This window comes from Oratosquilla oratoria, chromosome 12, assembly GCF_046742065.1.
Source record: "Oratosquilla oratoria isolate Oo_2021 chromosome 12, ASM4674206v1, whole genome shotgun sequence".
Taxonomy (NCBI): Eukaryota; Metazoa; Arthropoda; class Malacostraca; order Stomatopoda; family Squillidae; genus Oratosquilla; species Oratosquilla oratoria.
Window position 1 is genome coordinate 40,015,526 of NC_134788.1, and position 19,365 is coordinate 40,034,890.

A 19,365-nucleotide genomic window follows, 5' to 3' on the forward strand; every position below is an offset into this window, starting at 1 on the left:
CATGAAAATCACACATTTTAAAGAAAATAGTTCAAGTAATGCAACCATATGCTAATTTGTTACGGTATTCGTAGCTGTGCTCGGTTATTTTGCAGAGGCTAAAACATAACTTCTCTTTGATCAAATTACATGAAAATCACACATTTTAAAGAAAATAGTTCAAATATTTCAACTATATGCAGTCTATTACACTAATAACACAATAGCAAGAAACTTAATAGAGTGAAGTTTGATCAGTGATCATAGATGGCGGGCTGGACGAATCGTACGTATGGTCGGTAATTTTGCAGAGGATAAAAACGTAACTTCTCTTTGATCATATTACATGGAAATCACACATTTCTTCTTAAAGAAAATAGGTAAAATAATGCAACCATATGCTAAAATTTTATATAAAATCATGCATTTCAGCAAAAACAGTTTGTTCGGGTTTGATCGGTTATTAGTGAGTCGGACTGTATTCGTAGCTGTGGTCGGTAATTTTGCAGAGGATAAAAACGTAACTTCTTTTTTATCAAATTACATGGAAATCACACATATTAAAGAAAATAGGGATCTTTCCTGTTATTGCCCTACCACTGTTAGGTTAGTTAAAGATCGCACAGCAAGTACTCGAATTCCACTCGCCTAACCTAACCTAACAGTGGTGGGGCAATAAGAGGAAAGATCCGAAATTAGGCCAAATAATGCAACCATATGCTAATTTTTTATAAAGACTTGTGCCTTTGAGCAAAATCCGTCATTGTTTGGGTTTGGTCGGCTTTGGTCGGCGATTAGTGAGACCCCTATTATTTTAAGGACAACTGCATTGGATATGTGCTATATGGTATTGTTATACCCCTGTATTGTTTAATCATTAATAATTAGGATGACCGCTGCATTACTACGAGTTTCGAGCCAATGAAACTTAAGACAAAGTGTCATTATTATAGTGCCTTGGCATTTAAATCATAATAAAAAATGTGTATTAAAGTGTCTGGTGTATTATCATACGCATGGCAACCATGGCCTTGGTTGTTGTGTAAACAAGAACGGAAAGCTAAAGATACGACTGGAGTTTTGGTGTAAGGTTTCAGGATTTAGATCACTTGTGTTATCTATTTTTTGTATAAACTTTAAGTCATATGTATAAGTTATATGTTCCAAGTATTGAGTAGCTGGTGGATGTAGTCTAGGTTTCCTGAGAGATGTGTGGTTGAGATGAAATCGTAACAAACATGATAATAATATCAAGATGCCTTCAGACAGATGATAATAACATATTATCAGATATAATATCCTCAGGAAGTTCATAAATTGTAAATCACAATAGTTATAGGAAATTGTCCAGGATAATGTAAACACAGATATTCATAGGAAATTGATATTGTCCAGTAGCTCATAATGTAACATAACCTAAGTTGATGTAATGCAGTCATTCCCTAGGAAAGTTAGATATTTCAAATGTGAAAAAAGAGGTAAGAAATTTGTTTGTATGATACAGGAATAGAACCCAGTTACAAATATGTAAGACCCATTGACATGAGTATACATCTATATTGGTATTTTCAAGTGCAAGGTGTTATCACTTTCTACACCTCCGAAGCTTTGGGAGTTGTGTTGTGAGAGAATTCCAGAACAGTTGTTTCAAAAGCAAAATTTGGACTAATGACAAAGGAGGGACTCCAGGGATCAGCATAGGTACTTGAAGTAGAGGGAGGACTCAGGTTGACAAAATTTAAAACTTTTGTTCTCACATATCATTATTTTCATCTTATAACTGCTCCTGTGTGAAACTTTCATCATACTGTTATGATAGGCCAAAATAGGATATTTATTAAGTTAAGCTAGGTTAATTATCAAGTGACCTTTAACCAGCAAAATACACAAAAGTCATAACTACCTATAAAAAAAATCAGTTTGAATTATAATTTAACAAGAAAAACACAAGGTTGTGTATAGCTATAATTACATTTTATTCATTATCATTATTCATTTTTTTTATCTATTCATGGGCCGCAAGAAAGTTTGGTGAGCTAATTAAACCAGAACTGTGGATGTTCCTGAAAGAATAAAACTTTTTTTTTTTTTCAACTAGCTAGCATGTGACAAAATCTTGCATAACCTGATCATGAGCAGGACTCTGAAAATTGAAAACTTTCATTTAGTGTTGGAAAATTATGAATTGAATGAGACCATTACTTTGGGTTGCACTATTCATTTACAATCCCTATCTACTCACTGGCCAAGCGAGTTAGGGCGTTGTTACTTGCAGCGAAAGTCAAGGGGATGGGGGTTCGAACCCTGCCACCAGCAAAGTTGGACCAAGGGCATTATGGTTCATTCAATTCCATGCTACAAAGTCTTCTGTAAGGGTCTGCCCTAGCGTCCCACTAGGTGGAGGTATGTGATGTTAAACTATATTGTCTACTTCTTTCTCTCTTTTACACTCTTCCTACATGTAGATTGAGAGAAGGGAATGGAGGATAAGAGGAGATTGTATGAAGGAGTGATTGTGCCAACAGCACTGTATGGGGCAGAAACATGGAACGTAAGAGAGGAAGAGAGAAGGAGTTTGAATGAGTTTGAGATGAGGTGTCTGAGAAGTATGATGGGGGTTACTTGGCTGGATAGAGTGAGAAATGAGGAGGAAACCAGGGGTGGTAAGGGAGTTGGGAGATAGGGTGGATGAAAGAGTATTGGGATGGTTTGGACACATGGAAAGAATGAGCGAAGAAAGACTATTAAAAGAGGTGTGGAAGGCAGATGTGGGGGGAGTAAACATGAGGGGGCGACCTAGGATGAGATGGATGGATGGGGTGAAAGGGGCTTTGGGGAAGAGGGCAATGTCTGCTGAGGAAGGACAGGAGAGGACAGAAGACAGGGGTGAATGGAGATTGGCTGTATATGGATGATGTTGTGATGCATGAGGTGGAATGGGTGGGGGGATGAGGGATGAGTTAGTTTGTGGGAGAAAAATTTGATGGAGCCCGAAGGGATCTCTCCTCACCTTCTTTTCTGCATGAGGGGATGGAGAGGGGGGGGGTCACTGATTTAATGAAGTGGCCTTGCTGTGTCTTGTGACACTGCCTCTGACCCAGGGCAGTGGACAAGATGCAGGGATGACCCACCATCTAGGAGGTGCCAAGGTAAGAGAGAGGGTGGAGGGGAGTGGAGTGTTTTAGGGATGGAATGGGTGGGAATGGTGTTTATACCTTTTTTTGGCTACCTTCCTTATAAGGGGGAAAAAGCCTTTGGTATATATATGTATGTATGTACATGAGTTACCCATGGATTCTGTTAATTGGTTTGATAATGTTTTCTTTGTTTATTATTAGTCTGAGTAAAAGAGAATGAGTGATACAACCTTGAGCCCCCGACTGTGGTGCCCAGCAAAGGGAGTAACCTCCCCAGTAAACAGCTTAGGCTTACTGGCCCGGGCGAGGCTCAATCTGCTGACACAGTGATTATGGCCAGGAGGCTAGTGCAGCGTAATAAATTTGTTTTTGGTCTGAACAAATGTTAAGCCATCTGCAGTAGCTCTATTTTATTGGGTGATAATTCAGGTGTACAATTTTTTTAATGTCCATTGCTTATTAAAGTTAAAATTTATATTAAGATATTTAGTGTTAAGAATGTATAAGCCAACATTATGTTGGTTTCTTTTTCAAATTCAATATTTAAACATCTTTCATTATCATTATTATTTAATAATAATATACATACTAAGGAAGTATGTATATTAATGTATAGTAATAGATTTTTTTTTTTTTTTATTCTTAAAGGTACAGGAAGGCACATATATCAGTGGTACAGTGAGAAAGAATTTTTTTTTAGGATGAATGACAAGACAGAAGATTCTTTAAAGGTAGACATGAGAGTTCATACTGATGAGAAGCCATAGAAGTGCACCTTGTGAGAGTCTTCATTTTCACAGCGTGGTGGCTTACGAAGCCATATGAGAAGCCACACTTATAAATGTACTCTTTGTGTATCTGCATTTTCTCAGTCAGCTGATCTAAAAAGTCCTATGAGAACTCACACCAAAACCTTTTTGTAAATATTGTGAGTCTTCATTTACAAGTTCAGGTTGCATGAAAAGACATATAAGAATTCACACAGGTGATAAACCTTAAAAATGTAAATATTGTGAGTCTTCATTTCCAAATTTAGGTTCTATCAAAAGACATATTCACACAGGCGAGAGACCTAATAGTTGTACCCATTGTGAAGCTTTATTTTCCTCAAGTAGCAGTTTGATAAAATTATATGAGAACTCACTGTGATGAAAAACCTCGTAAATACAGTTTATGTGACTTCATTTTCACAGTGATGAGAAGCCTTACAAATGTAGTTTATGTGACTCCTCATTTTCATGGATTAGGACTCTGAAGAATCACATGAGAACTCACAGTGGTGAGAAGTATATAAGAACACACACTAATGAAAAACCTTATAGATGTAGTGTGTGTGAGGCTTCATTTACCATGTCTCATCATTTGAAGAGTCACATGAGAACTCACAGTGGTGAGAATCCTTATAAATGTACTGTGTGTCAGGCTTCGTTTTCCCAGTCTCATGATATGAGGAGTCACATGAGAACTCATACTGGTGAGAAGCCTTATAAATGTAGTGTGTGTCCGGCTTCATTTTCCCAGTCTTCTCATTTGATAACTCACATGAAAACTCACACTGGTGAGAAGCCGTATAAATGTCCTCTGTGTCAAGCTTCATTTTCCATGTCTCATCATCTGAAGAGTCACATGAGAACTCACACTGGTGAGAAGCCGTATAAGTGTAGTGTGTGTCAGGCTTCATTTTCCCAGTCTCACCATATGAAGAGCCACATGAGGACTCACACTGGTGAGAAGCCGTATAAATGTACTGTGTGTCAGGCTTCATTTACCATGTCTTCTCATTTGAAGAGTCACATGAATACTCACACTGGTAAGAAGCCTTATAAATGTACTATGTGCCAGATTTCATTTTCCCATTCTTCTTTTTTGAAGAGTCATGTGGCAACTCACACTGGTGAGAAGCCGTATAAATGTAGTGTGTGTCAGGCTTCATTTTCCCGGTCTCATCATTTGAAGAGTCACATGAGTCTTCACACCGGTGAGAAGCCGTATAAATGTACTGTGTGTCAGGCTTCATTCTCCATGTCTGGTAATTTGACGAGTCACATGAGAACTCACACTGGTGAGAAGCCGTATAAATGTACTATTTGCATGTCTTCGTTTAGTCAATCTTACAATATGAAAAGGCACCTCAGAACTCACACTACCAAGAAATTAACTTAAGAATGGGGGGACTGCAAGAGACCATAAAGCCAACACTAGGGAGTTCTATCCCCTTTATCAGCGTTGATCCTTACCCATAAACTATTTTTTCCTTAAAGAACAACAGTTTCAGTGATCACCACATGGTTTACAAGTCTGTTCCATTCATTAAACACTGTTGGTTAACTAGTTCTTGCCTATTTCCTTCTGAAACCAAAATGTGTTGTATTGAAATCTATTACTATGAGTCCTGCCCTATTGTCTAATATGATGTCCTAGCCTGCATCACCCTTATTAAAGCCCTTGGCCCATTTGAATGCCTATATTAGATCACCCAACACACTCTTTCTATCCAGAGAGTGTAAGTTAAGATGCCTAACTTTGTCATTGTATGGTAAATTTCTAAACACTTGTATTTTGATTATTCATCTCAGTACTGATTCTACTGAATTAATATACTATACAATGGAAAACTAAACTGTGCCACATAATAAGGATGGATCTATCACCAGATAGTGTTCATTGATTAGCTCTTTTGTATGTAATGGTCCTTGCAATAAATTCTAATGCCCTGTTACACTTACACTATTGCCTGGATTTAAGGTTCAAATTCACTAACACTCCTCATTCCTTTTCACAATGATTATGTAATTGTGTCAAGAAACTGCAGTAACAGCAGCATCATTATATAGTAACAAGAAATGGATGGTATGTGGATTGACCAGCCGACCTGTTACACATTACAATTGATTACCTCCACATGGAGGTGTAGCCCCATCATGGTACATGGTCTCTGAAACAGGCACCATGTTCACACCCTTTCACAACATGTCTACTTATATCCAACCTATACTATTATCTTTTAGTCATCTTTAGAGTATACCAATGCTTGCCCTTCTCCACCTCCCAGTGACTGGTAACATTGAATCAGACCCTTCACATGCTGTGCATGCACAAGACTCAATATATATGGACACACATCCATTTAGTGCACTAGACTTCAGAACATCAAAAGTACACAAGAACTGGACCTGCTACCAACACACTCCTAAAGCTGCTACCAAAAACATCTCAAACATAAGAACAAACACAAGTAAATACTAATATAATCATAAACATGCAGAGCTGTTGCAATTCTTGCCCAAACAAAATACAACCTATATCTAATAAGAACCACCCTTGACTACATTTTCACACCATGGTTCCTAAAAATCAGTAAGACTAATTCAGACAACTTGAAAGCATTACAGAATGTGTATGATGAACCAAGACCAATCTAATTGGATGTGTATACAGAAATCAAAATCCTCCCATTAGAATATATATGCTAATAGTTTTTCCCCTCTTATAAGGGAGGTAGCTAAGTCAGAGACATGTACCTATTCCCACCCATTCCACCACCCTTTCCACTCCTCCCATCTCGGCTCCTCATGGATGACAGGTCATCCCTGAATCCGCCAACTGCCTTGGGTCAAATGCCCTCCACATACTACCCGCCTTCTCCAATGAGCTACTTATATAATTTGTTCCATTTTCCGTCTAAAATTAGTCACCAAGCTCTTTTCTCGATGACGCAGATGGAAAGACACTACGCTGATACATCTTGTCAACACTCCTCCCAATCGTTGAAGAGACTCGGGTTGTAGATCGGCTCCACGGCACACGCCTTTCTTGTGTTCCTCCCCTGAAACCAGTGGCATTAGGGGGGAGGGGGGGCGAAAGTGCGGTGAACCAGGGTATCCAAATGAAGGGGGCTGGGGAAGTCCAATCAAAGAGGAAGATAACTGATTGGGGGTAAAGAACTTGGTCAATTTGCTTGATTTATTTTCAATTTGGGTAAAGGTGTCTATGTCCCATCTGTCTACACGCATTCAAATGATCATCTATTATCGTATTTCTCGAATGTTTGGACACGCAATCAAGGAGGTGGCCCCAGGAACCACCAGAATTGTGCACGCCACTTCTTAAAACATTTCAAAACTTCGTGCCTTCGAATCTGTGCTGGAAAAACTTTTACTCCACACAAACTGGGAAGCCGACAGACGCCTTTGAAATCATTGTCAAAACCCCTATCCCATGCAAAATTTGCCATAGATGACGAACTTTCCTTTGCCTCAGGCACAGCTCTACGACTATCAAGGCCCCGTTACAATACGCGTCAAATCGTGGGAAACTGACCCTTGCTGTCCCCGCAACACACACAAATTGAGACGAACGGGGCACTTAACCCGCGCCACTGCTCTCCCATCAATGGTGGACTGGTGACGGGCAACAGAAGACTCACCAAACCGCCTCATCTCTGGCATTTCTATTTTCGTACAGATGTTTCACTTGCCGCGGGCACACATTATCCTTGTACAGTTCTATCAGATAACGTCCTCACGATGCCAGTAGAACTACAACTTCTGTGACATGATAAGTGAGGAGGTTTGGTGTTTCTTTTTCTTGCCTCATCAATTCTTCACTGGTGGGAGGACAGTGGCGCGAAACTATTTCCCCACGCGCCTCATTTTGAATGTGTTGCGGGGACCGCCAGGATCAGTTCCCCACGATGTGACGCGTAGTGTGACGTAGCCTTTAGACAAATGTTTTCTCAACAAGATTAGGTTTTCCTTGCCTGCTATGACTCCCGTTTTCAGGTCTTGTAGCCCTCTCCGTCTTGTCTACTACCAAGGAACAGGAGAGCAATATCTCAATGCGAGACTCGAAAGCAATGTGAAGAATAACTAACTGCCGCTTCTTGAACTCCTAGTTGTGCCCCTGGGTTAAGCACTCAAAAGTTGATGTCGAGCGCGGTGCAACCCTGCTGTGACGTCATATTGTCGTCAGTGCACAAATGTAACATATTAAAGACGAAAGTTATTGAATGTTGAAATGGTATTAGATATATCGATAAAGTCCTCTCGAAAATAATTTTGAGCAAGGATTATTTGCATATCAAAATAAGTTGAAGACACTAGTGTTGAGAAAGAGGAGAGGAGATACGAAACGGGGTAAATGTATGACAAAAAACTGAAAGTTATAAAAGATGTTTTGGAAGGAAATTAAGAGAGGAAGAGAAGGCGAACCAAGTAGAGAAGAAAGGGTGAAAGGTGGAGATGGAGAGATGATAATTTAAGAGATGGCAGTAAGAGGAAAATGGACATTATTTTAGGGAGTTACTAAATGTGAAGGAAAATAGGAAGGGAAAGGTAGTTGCAGTGGGACGCGCTATGAAGATGACAGTGACGAATGAAGAAAATGGAGGAGAAATAAGGAACAATGAGTTGAAAGTAGTTGTTAAAATGATGAGAGCAGGTAAGGCACCTGGGTTGGGTGGGTGTTATACGGAGAGTCTAAAAAAAGGGAGGTACATTGATGGTGGACTGCCTGGTGTGGTTGTTTAATATCTGTCTAAAAAAGGGTAAATTGCCGGGGGCTGGGAAAGTGCTTGTATAGTTCCACTTTAAAATGGAAAAGGGGACAAGTGTGAGTGTAGTATTTTCAGAGGAACCAGTTTGTTGAATGTAGTTGGAAAAACTTATGAATGATTTTTTATTGAGAGGATTAGTAGAGGAACTGAAGGAGTAATTGGCGAGGAACAGTGTGGGTTAAAGTCAGGTAGGGGTTGCGTGGATCAGAAATTTGTAGTAAGGAAGATATTTGAGAAAGCTTTCGGAAAATATAAGGATATTTTTTTCTATTTTGGCAGGGGGCTTTACGCATTTGGAAAAAGCTTATGACAGGGTTGATAGGAAGGCACTGTGAGAGGTATTGCGAATATCTGGGATAGGAGAAAAGCTCTCAAGAGCGGTCAAGAGTTTTTACGGGAGTATTAGAGTCTGTGTTAGAATTAGAAATGGAAAGAGCAAGTGGTTTGAGAAAAAGATGGGACTTCGCCAGGGATGTGTTATGTCGCTTTGGCTGTTCAATCTATACATGGGTGGAGTGGTGAGAGAGAAAAACGAAATGTTAATGGGCCGAGGATTGGAGATGGTTCAAGAAATGAAGAAAATGGGAGATAAGCCATTTGTTGTTTGCTAACAACACTGCGTTTGTAGCAGGATCAGAGGAGGGATTAAGGAAGTTAGTGACAGAGTTTGGGAAGGTGTGATAAGAAGGAAGTTGAAGATAAATGCAAATAAAAGTAAGGTGATGAGATGTGCAAGGGGAGAATGTGGCAGCAAATTGGAAGTGAGCATTAAGGGAGAGAGACTGGAGGAAGTGGATAGCTTTAGGTACTTGGGTGCGAATATGGCAGGAAAGGGGGGAGTGGAGGTGGAGATAGAATGTAGATTGAAAGTAAATGCCATGGGGGTTAAAAAGTGTAATGAGATATAGATATTTGGTAACAGGAGATTGTATGAAGGAATTGTTGTGCCGACAGCACTGTATGGGGGCAGAAACATGGAACATAAGAGAGGAGTTTGAATGTGTTTGAGTTGAAATGCCTGAGAAGTATGATAGGGGTTGCTAGGCTGGATAAAGTGAAAAACGAAGAGGTGAGAGAGAGAGCAGAGGTGGAAAGGAAGTTGGGAAGTAGGGTTGATGAAAGAGCATTGGGATGTTTTGGACACGTGGAAAGAATGAGTGAAGAAAGATTAGTAAAAGAGGTTTGGATGACAGAGGTAAAAGGGGTGAACATGAGGACGCGACCGAGGATGAAATGGATGGATGGGGTAAAAGGGGCATTAGGAAAAAGGGTAACGTCTGTTGAAGAAGGAAGAAAGAAGACAGGAACATAAGGGTGAGTGGAGAATGGTTGTGTATGGATGAGGCTGTAGTGCATGGGAGGTGAGGTAGTATGCGTGATTGATATTTTGACGCAGCCGGAAGGGTTTTCTCTGCGTCTTCTCTTTTTCTGCACGAGGGGACGGAGAACGGGGGCCGCCAATTAAATGAAGCAGCCTTGCTATGGATGTGGTGTGTCTTGCTACATTGCTTCTGACCCAGGGCAGTGGGTGAGATGCAGGGATGACCCCTTATCCACGAGAAGCCAAGATAAGAGGGAGGAAGGGGGAGAATGGTAGTGGGGTATATGGGGATGGAATGGGTGGAAGTGGATTTTACGTTTTTTTTTTTTTTTTTTTTTTTTTTTTTTTTTTTTACTTCCCCTTAAAAGATGAAAAAAGCTGTTGGTATATTTATGCATGCATTATTATCATTATATATAATCTATTCATTTTCTTGTCTATTTGTCTATATTTATTTATTCTATGTTTAGAAACTTCTTTTCAATAAACCATGCAGATAGTTTCGTTGGCAAACCATGTTGCAAACCTATTTGTTAAAGTCGTGCGGGACGAAGGTCGGAGAGTGATATCCCCTGTCACATTTCTCTCGCGAAGAGTCATTCTGTCCAGGCCCAGTTTGTCAACATCGACATTCAGTAGAACTGAAAAGTGCTGTTAAGTGCTGTTAGCAGGTGATATAAACATATTCACCCTGGTAGTCCAATTTTCTTCTTTCGCAAAGATATATGGGAGGACCAGAGGACCGTCATTTGCTACTGCATTGCTACGAGTTTCGAGCCAATGAAACTTAAGCCAAAAGTTGTTACTTTTATTGTGCCTTAGCATTCAAGAAAAAAAAGTCTATTAATATGTATGGTGTATTACTATGCGCCATGCAAAACTTAGCCTTGGTTGTGGTATAAACGAGAACGGAGGGTCAAGCGATAGGACTGGAATCTGGTGTAAGGTTTTAGATTTTAGATCACTTGTGTTAATTTTTTATATAAACTTATGTGCATAAGTTATATGTTCAAAGTATTGAGTAGCTTGTGAATGTAGTCTAGCTTTACTGAGAGGTGATGTGGCTGAAACAAAACCATAATAAATATGATGATAACACATAAATGATCATGAGGAAATTTATAATTCGTAAATCACAACAGTTACAGGGAATTATCCAGAATAATGCAAACACAGATATAGGACACTTGTGTTGTCCAATAGCTTATAATGTTATATAACTTAATCCAATGTAATAATTCCCTAAGAAAGTTAATCTTTCAAATGTGAAAAAGAAAGTTAAGAAATTTGTATGATACAGAAATAGAACACAGTTAAAATATGTAAGACTCATTGCCATAGCTATATGTCTATATCTGTATTTTCAAGAGCAAGATGTATCAGTTTCTACATTACCTAAGGTTTGGAAGTTGTGTTGTGAGAGAATTCCAAAACAGTTGTTTCATAAGCAAGATTTGGACTAATGACAAGAAGGAACTCTGGATCAACATAGGTACTTGAATCATCCTGTTGTTACAGGCAAAAATAGGATATTTGGTAGTTAAGATAGGTTAATTATCATGTGACCTTTAACCGGCAAAATACACCAAAGTAATAACCGCCTAATTGTATATATAAAAAAGTTTGAATTATAATTTAACAAGAAATACACAAGGTGAGGTATAGCTATTTCTGAAATGTAGGAAATATGCCAACGAACTCGTATGGCAGTAGAAAGCCTGTGTGTTTGTGTCTTCCACTTTATTGAATATGCTGATTTCTATGTTCTAAATACCTCTTATGAAATATAAGTAACTCTACAAAATTTTAGTTTAATTAGATTTTATTTATTATTATTATTATTCATTAATATTTTTGTGCATGGGCTGGAAGAAAATTTGGTGAACTAATTGAACCAGAACTGTGAATGTTTCTGGTAGAAAAACACTTTTTCTTTTCTTTTTCAACTAGCCAGCATGTGGCAAAATCTTGCCTAACCTAACCATCAGCAGAATTCTGAAAATTGTAAATTTTCATTTAGTGTTGGAAATTTATTAATTGGACAACATTTTGGATTGCATTGTTGATTCAATCCCTATCTATTTCTGTCTTTTGGACTCTTCCCACATGCATCTGAAGCACCATCCCTGTACCTTATTCTTGATCTTCCTCCTCACTTCATCCACCTTTTTTTTCTAGTCTTTCTTTAAGCAATATCTCCATGTGACCAATCCCCTCAGTAGTTTTCTATATAATCTGTTCAACAGTTTCCTTCCCTCCTCAGTTGACTTCCTCACTACATATTTCTCTACTTCTATTACATTTTAATTCATCTCCACATCCATTCCTCCATTCACTGCCACATGTAAACCCACATAGTCATGGTTTAAAACATCCTTTAGTCTACATTCATCTTCAAACATTTATATTTCATAATTACTTTTGTTCCTCCTAGACATTTACTCCCTTTACCCTGTAATTCATCACCCAAATACTTAAAACTCCATTTTCTGTGACCAGCATTCTTAATATACATTTAACCTGCCCTTATTTTTCCTTGTACATCTCATCAATCACATTACTTTTCTGAAATGTACTTTCAACTTTCTCCCCTTACACACAAAATGCATCCATCACTCCTCAGAAGCAATCACAAGCTCAGTTGCCTTTTCCCTCCAAGGTGGATAGCAGAGTCTTCCTTAACTCTTCATGGGAGAAACATACAGAAAATGGAAACCCCAATCCCAATCACTTAACCCATTTCAGTCACCTTTTACAATATACACGGTTAAGGAAACTAAAAACATCAATGGAAAGAATGAGAGAAGTTGGAAGGTGAGAAGTCACGAGGGAAATGGAGATAAACTGGTGCTTCCCAAGTAGAACAATAGACAAATAAACTAAATTATCACCCAGCTTAAGCTCACAGGCCCGAGCAGGGCTTGATCTGCTGACACATCATGAGGCCAGGAGGCTACTACAGTTTTTGTTCTAAACAAATGTTAAGCCATCTGTAGTTGCTTAATTTTTGGGGGTTATAATTCATGTATACAAATTTGCTAATGTCCATTGCCCATTAAAGTTAAAATTTGTATAAAGATATTTACCATTGATACAAGTAAATAATATCAAGAATAATGTATATGCCTATGTTAGTTTCTTTTTCAAATTCAGTATTTAAACAGCTTTCATTTGCTATTATTATTTTAATAAGTATATATTAAGGAAGTATATAAATGTGTAGTAATAGACCTTTTATTCTTGAAGGTACAGGAAGGCACACAGTAATACCAGTTATATAGTAGGAAAGGAAATATTTTGAAGATGAATAACAAGACAGAAGAACAGTTATTTAATGATAGAAAATCTGAAAAGGAAACAAACTCTGATATATCCTGTGCTAAAGTTTCTTATGAAAAGGAAAGTTTTAAGAAATCTTTCAAATGTGAAGTATGTGATGGTTCATTTTCCAAAGGTTCTCTAAAGGTGCACATGAGAACTCATACTGGTGAGAAGCCATACAAGTGCACCTTGTGTGAGTCTTCCTTTTCACAGCGTGGCGGCTTACAAAGCCACATGAGAACTCACACTGGAGAAAAGCCTTATAAATGTACTCTTTGTGTCTCTGCATTTTCTCAGTCCTCTGCTCTAAAGAGTCACATAAGAACTCACACAGGTGAGAAACCTTTTAAATGTAAATATTGTGAGTCTTCATTCTCTGATTCAGCTAATTTGAAAAGACATATTAGAACTCACACTGGCGAGAAGCCTTATGAATGTAGCCTTTGTGTCGCATCATTTTCCACATCTGATACTTTGAAGGGTCACATGAGGGTTCATACAGGTGAGAAACCTTATCATTGTAATTTTTGTACGTCTTCTTTTTCTAACTCTGGTAATTTGAAGCTTCACACAAAAATTCACACAGGTGAGAAAACTTATAAATGTAAATATTGTGAGGCTTCATTTACAGATTCACGTAGTATGAAAAGACATATACGAGTTCACACTGGGGAGAAACCTTTTAATTGTACCCATTGTGAAGCTTCATTTTCCTCATCTAGTTGTTTGAAAAGTCACATGAGAACTCACTCTGGTGAGAAGCCTTATAAATGTAGTTTATGTGACTCCTCATTTTCATGGACTGGTAATTTGAAGAGTCACATGAGAACTCACAGTGGTGAGAAGCCTTACAAATGTAGTTTCTGTGAATCCTCATTTTCGTGGAATGGTAGTTTGAAGAATCACATGAGATCTCACATTCATGAGAAGCATATAAGAACTCCCACTAGTGAGAAAACTCATAAATGTCCTCTGTGTCAGGCTTCATTCACCCAGTCTTCTCGTTTGAATAGTCACATGAGAACTCACACTGGTGAGAAGCCTTATAAATGTAGTGTGTGTCAGGTTTCATTTTCCCAGTCTTCTCATTTGACAAATCACATGAGAACTCACACTGGTGAGAAGCCTTATAAATGTACTGTGTGTCAGGCTTCATTTTCCCGGTCTGGTAATTTGACGAGTCACATGAGAACTCACACTGGTGAGAAGCCTCATAAATGTACCGTGTGTCAGGCTTCATTTTCCAGGTCTGGTTATTTGAAGAATCACATGAAAACTCACACCTTATAAATGTACTCTGTGTCAGACTTCATTTGCCGAGTCTTTTCCTTTGAAAAGACGCATGAGAACCTCACACAGGTGAGAACCTTTATAAATATCCTCTGTGTCAGGCTTCATTTTCCTTTTTGAATTGAAGATTTGCATGAGGACTCGCATTGGTGACAAGCCTTATTAATGTACTGTGTGTCAGGCTTCATTTTCCCAGTCTGGTAATTTGAAGAGTCACATGAGATGTCACACTGGTGAGAATGGAGGGACTGCAAGACACCATAAGGCCTACACTAGGGAAATCTATGTCCTTTACCACCTTTCATCCCTATCCATTAACTATATGATTTTCTCTTGCAAAAGAATTGTTTCAGTGCTCACGACATGGTTAACAAGTGTATTCCATTCATTAACCCTTGTTGATTAACCAGTTCTTGCTTATTTCCTTCTTAAACCAAAATTTGTCCAATTGAAATCCATCACTATGAGTACTGCCCTATTGTCTTAATATGATGACCTTGCCAGCATCACCCTTGTTAAAGTCCTTAACCCATTTGAATGCCTCTATTAGATCACCCCACACTCTTTCCAGAGAGTGTAAGTAAAGGTTCTTAACCTTGTCTTTGTATGGTAAATTTCTAAGCCCTTGTATCATTTTGGTCATTCACCTCTGTACTGATTCTACTGTACTAATATTCTATAGGATAGAAACCTACACTGTGCCACATAATAAAGGATACATCTATCACCAGATAGTGTTCAATGATTAGATTTTTACTTTTGTATGTAATGGTTCTTGCAATAAATCCTAGTGCCCTGTTAGACCTATTCCTGGTGTAGTCATCACTGTCAGCCCTCGCTTATTGATATGACGACTAGTTATTTTCTGTCTAGGAGAATCAAATTTCTAGGTTCTTGTATATCTTCTGTTAAGTCAATAGAATACAGTGCACTCTCTAGTTCTTCAAAGAAATCCCCCGAGAGCATGTATACAAGATTCTATGTGAGCTTTGCAATGATGTAGTGATTTCCTTAGTCCAATGATCTGTAACATTATATTTAAGATCCTCCCCGTAGGGCATGATCTTACATTTATGAACCAATAAGAATTTTCTCCACCCTTTCACCAGTCAGATTCTTTGTTTCAAGCCTTTACAGCAATATTGTTTACTTAGAATAATCTAAAGTCTCTGCATAATTCTCAGGTTACAAAAGGGTGTCATTTCAGCAATAAGTAAATATATATTTGAGTTCCCGAGCACAGCTATTTTATTACCTCCACAAAGCAGACTCAGGCACTTAGCTTAGGCTTTTATATGCCAAGAGTATTTTTTTAGCAACACAAAGCAGACTTGTGCAGTTTGCTCAGCTGTTATTTACAAACAACCCACCTACAAAATGTAACAACCCTTCTACCCTCTTTTCTACCAGCCTCTTCCAGGGCTTGGCAGCTACCACCTCTGGGGCCTCCTGCTGCTCCGGGATCTCCATCCATACTATTATTATGTTCTTGTATAGTGTTCATATCTTCGAAGGAGTGATGTGGTAAATGCTCAAATGAGCCCAAAGCTGTTGATTAAAGTTAATAGGCAGGGGCACCTTCTAAACTGAGATAATACTAACATCAGATAAAGGTTGCACAAAGAGGACAAGATTTTTTTTCTTTTCTTTTTTGTCATTATCATAAAAATGTCACAACTAGTAAGGGAGATGTCACAGGCATCCTGAAAGATGACTGGGTTTGTGTATATTATGCTTCTGTGATTAAATAACCTGTAGCATAAAAATGTTAAAACACTAGTTCTTGCATTATACATTGTCTTCTCACTAATTCCACATTCAAATGGATTTTGCCTTTGATAGCAGTTCTTACCTAAGTACTTCATTATTGCTGAGATTGTTTTAGTGGGTATATCTTATATGTATATTTTTTCCATTAGACAAAAAGGTATTTTAGGAAGTGTGACAAGAAAAAATATGGAAAGTACCTCTACAACTACTTAGATCAATTTTATTGATTACATTTTACAAAAAAAAAAAATATATATAACACAGGTACACCACCTACCAGTGTATCTTAAACAATATAACTTGCATCACAAATCTGAGTGAGATGAACTGAATAAACCCTAGAGTAGGTCATGTTTAGATTGAGGTCTTGTGAGCCCAAACATGGAATGTTATGGAGTATGTTAGAATATTTCTGCTGCGACCAGCTGGGCCATTCCCCACTTTCAAATGTTGTGATGTGAGGAAAACAAATATAGCAAAATTCAGGTAATTCTGATTGTGGTGAGGTGAGTATGCTTGTAGGTAATGAATGATTTTCAGCATGTTTCTAATGAAAAAATAGATCACAATATGTCATAGCTCCATATCTGTTATTGTTTCTACCTATGTTATGTTAGGTGATGGCATATACAAAAGGTTTGTTTAGGTACAAAAACTCTTTAGCATGAAATGCTTTACATATGAAAAATCCATCATCTTATTACAGTGTATTACACAATTTCAAAGAGTTAGATGTCAGTCTTTTAATTACATCTTTTTCCAGGATGACGGCATTTATCACCATTGGTTTGGAAGGAAGAGCTTTCTGTAGATTCCATGTGTCATACTACGAAAAAGTGTGACATCTGCAGCACAGCTATATCACAGATCATCATAAATATTACATGATAAACCTCTCCAGTGTGACCTGTGTGCTTCCACTTTGTAAGAAAAGGGTGATCTCAGATAGCACAAAAGTCATCTCAAAGGTCATATGACCCACGCAGGATCTGTGTGGTTCTGATTTCTCACAAAAGGGTTCTCTCGCACAACATATGGGGAATGACACAGGAGAAAAGCCTTTCTAGTGTGACCTCTGTGGTTCTGCTTTCTCAAAAAAGGATAAACTCACAAGGCACATCAACACCCACACAAGAGAGAAGTCTTTCCATTGTGACCTTTGTGATTCTGCTTTCTCACAAAAGAGTAATCTCACACGGCATATAAGGACCCACACGGGAGAGAAGCCTTTCCAGTGTGACCAGTGCAATTCTGCTTTTTCACATAAAGATTCTCTCACACGGCATATGAGGACCCACACGGGAGAGAAGCCTTTTAAGTGTGACCTGTGCAGTTCCGCTTTCTCGGTAAAGGATAGGCTCACACATCATATAAGGACCCACACTGGAGAGAAGCTTTTCCAGTGTGACTTGTATGATTCTAGTTTCTCATATAAGGACCATCTCAGAATGCATATGAGGACCCACACTGGAGAGAAGCCTTTCCAGTGTGACCTGTGTGGTTTTGCTTTCTCATGTAAAAATAGTCTCAGGAGGCATATGAAAACCCACACTGGAGAGAAGCCTTTCCAGTGTGACCTGTGCAAATCTGCTTTTTCTGAAAAGAGTACTCTCAAAGAGCATATGAGGGTCCACACGGGAGAGAAGCCTTTCCAGTGTGACCTGTGCAATGCAGCTTTCTCACGAAAGGGTATTCTCACACAACATATGAGGACCCACACTGGAGAGAAGCCTTTCTAATGTGACCTGTGTAATGCACTTTTCTGACAGAAGGGTCATTTCACACATCATGATTATGAGGACCCACACTGGAGAGAAGCCTTTCTAATGTGACCTGTGTAATGAACTTTTCTGACAGAAGTGTCATTTCACACATCATAATTATGAGGATCCACACTGGAGAAAAACCTTTCCAATGTGACCTGCGTAATTCAGTTTTCTTGCAAAATGATAAATTAAGGCTTCATGGTGGTTTCTAAATACTGGAGAAGTCTTCAAGTTTCACTTTGGACCCAAAGTAAACAGGGATGCTTTGTGGTCAATGGTCAATCATGTTCCTCAACATCACATTATTTCTGGGTTAAATGACTTCAAATACTTCTCTTACCTCCTTTGTAAAGATTCATCCAGGTGTTATCCTCATCAAATAGAGATTCTGGTTGTTGAATTGATTCAAAATATGAAAAATGTATTTGATATTCAAACTTTTTTTTTTTTTTTTTTTTTTTTTTTTTTTTTTTTTTTTTTTTTTTTTTTTTTTTTTTTTTTTTTTTTTTTTTTTTTTTTTTTTTTTTTTTTTTTTAGACCAGAAAGAGGGCCACTGCCTGATGGTCGTGTTTGGAAAGGAATGGTAGTGCGTAACGAAAAGAAGGGGACGACACACCTTGTATACTCATTGGGAGTAGCTAAGCTAGTTAGCCTATTTTCTTTTACCTCTTGTTTAGTTCCAATGTACTTTACTAAGCTATTAGGTTGGTTTTTTGATAGTGTTGAGAGGGACATATGTTTATTCTATTATTGGTCTCACCAAGGCTTTGCATAGATGTATATTCATACTATTTTCTGAGCAATATAAATCACCTGCAATAACATATGCCAGATAAAAGTGTATAATCTTATTTTCTACATATATCAAATAATCACTTTGCAATTAAATAATATATATATTAGAATATCTTTTATTATCCTAAAATGATTCGACGTCATTCGTACCGGCGTGGATGATGAATAGCGTATTTGCGCCCGCTTCTTTTGTGACTTCGTCACAGGACTCGGCGATGTCATCGAGTCCGGCGCCTCTATACATATAGCACCTTCTGCGGCCATTTGAAGAGCGGCCACAGAACTCTTCGGATTGGTGCCTCACTATGGAGTCTCCTACTAAACGAGTCTCAAACTCGTCCTCCTTGGCTAGTTCTAAAACTTTAAATCTGTTGGAGGTGGTGGGTCCTGATGATATCTGTGCCCTCCGGCGAGGTTTGGCACCTCTCTTGA

The 19,365-nt window shown here is 38.4% G+C and overlaps 2 protein-coding genes across 3 annotated transcripts; both read left to right on the forward strand.

Moving 5' to 3' along the window:
* The first annotated feature begins 1,001 nt into the window (after nucleotides 1–1,001).
* Nucleotides 1,002–15,117, forward strand: LOC143030700 (uncharacterized). Of its 2 annotated transcripts, none has more exons than XM_076193884.1 (2): nucleotides 1,002–1,064; nucleotides 13,238–15,117. In XM_076193884.1, exon 2 carries the CDS (start codon nucleotides 13,295–13,297, stop codon nucleotides 14,600–14,602), a length of 1,308 nt encoding a protein of 435 aa, XP_076049999.1. In that variant the 5' UTR covers nucleotides 1,002–1,064; nucleotides 13,238–13,294; the 3' UTR covers nucleotides 14,603–15,117. The 2 variants fall into 2 exon arrangements, with proteins under 2 accessions (XP_076049999.1, XP_076049998.1); XM_076193883.1 differs by lacking the exon at nucleotides 1,002–1,064 and adding an exon at nucleotides 11,513–11,645.
* Nucleotides 1,499–5,825, forward strand: LOC143030699 (uncharacterized). The gene is made up of 2 exons (XM_076193882.1): nucleotides 1,499–2,382; nucleotides 3,765–5,825. The coding sequence occupies exon 2, from the start codon at nucleotides 4,380–4,382 to the stop codon at nucleotides 5,277–5,279; it is 900 nt and encodes a 299-aa protein (XP_076049997.1). The 5' UTR covers nucleotides 1,499–2,382; nucleotides 3,765–4,379; the 3' UTR covers nucleotides 5,280–5,825.
* Nucleotides 15,118–19,365: the final 4,248 nt, after the last annotated feature.

What these genes read in the sequence shown, in the direction of transcription:
- LOC143030700 (XM_076193884.1), top strand. Translation starts at nt 13,295, where the DNA reads ATGAATAACAAGACAGAAGAACAGTTATTTAATGATAGAAAATCTGAA.
- LOC143030699 (XM_076193882.1), top strand. Translation starts at nt 4,380, where the DNA reads ATGAGAACTCACAGTGGTGAGAAGTATATAAGAACACACACTAATGAA.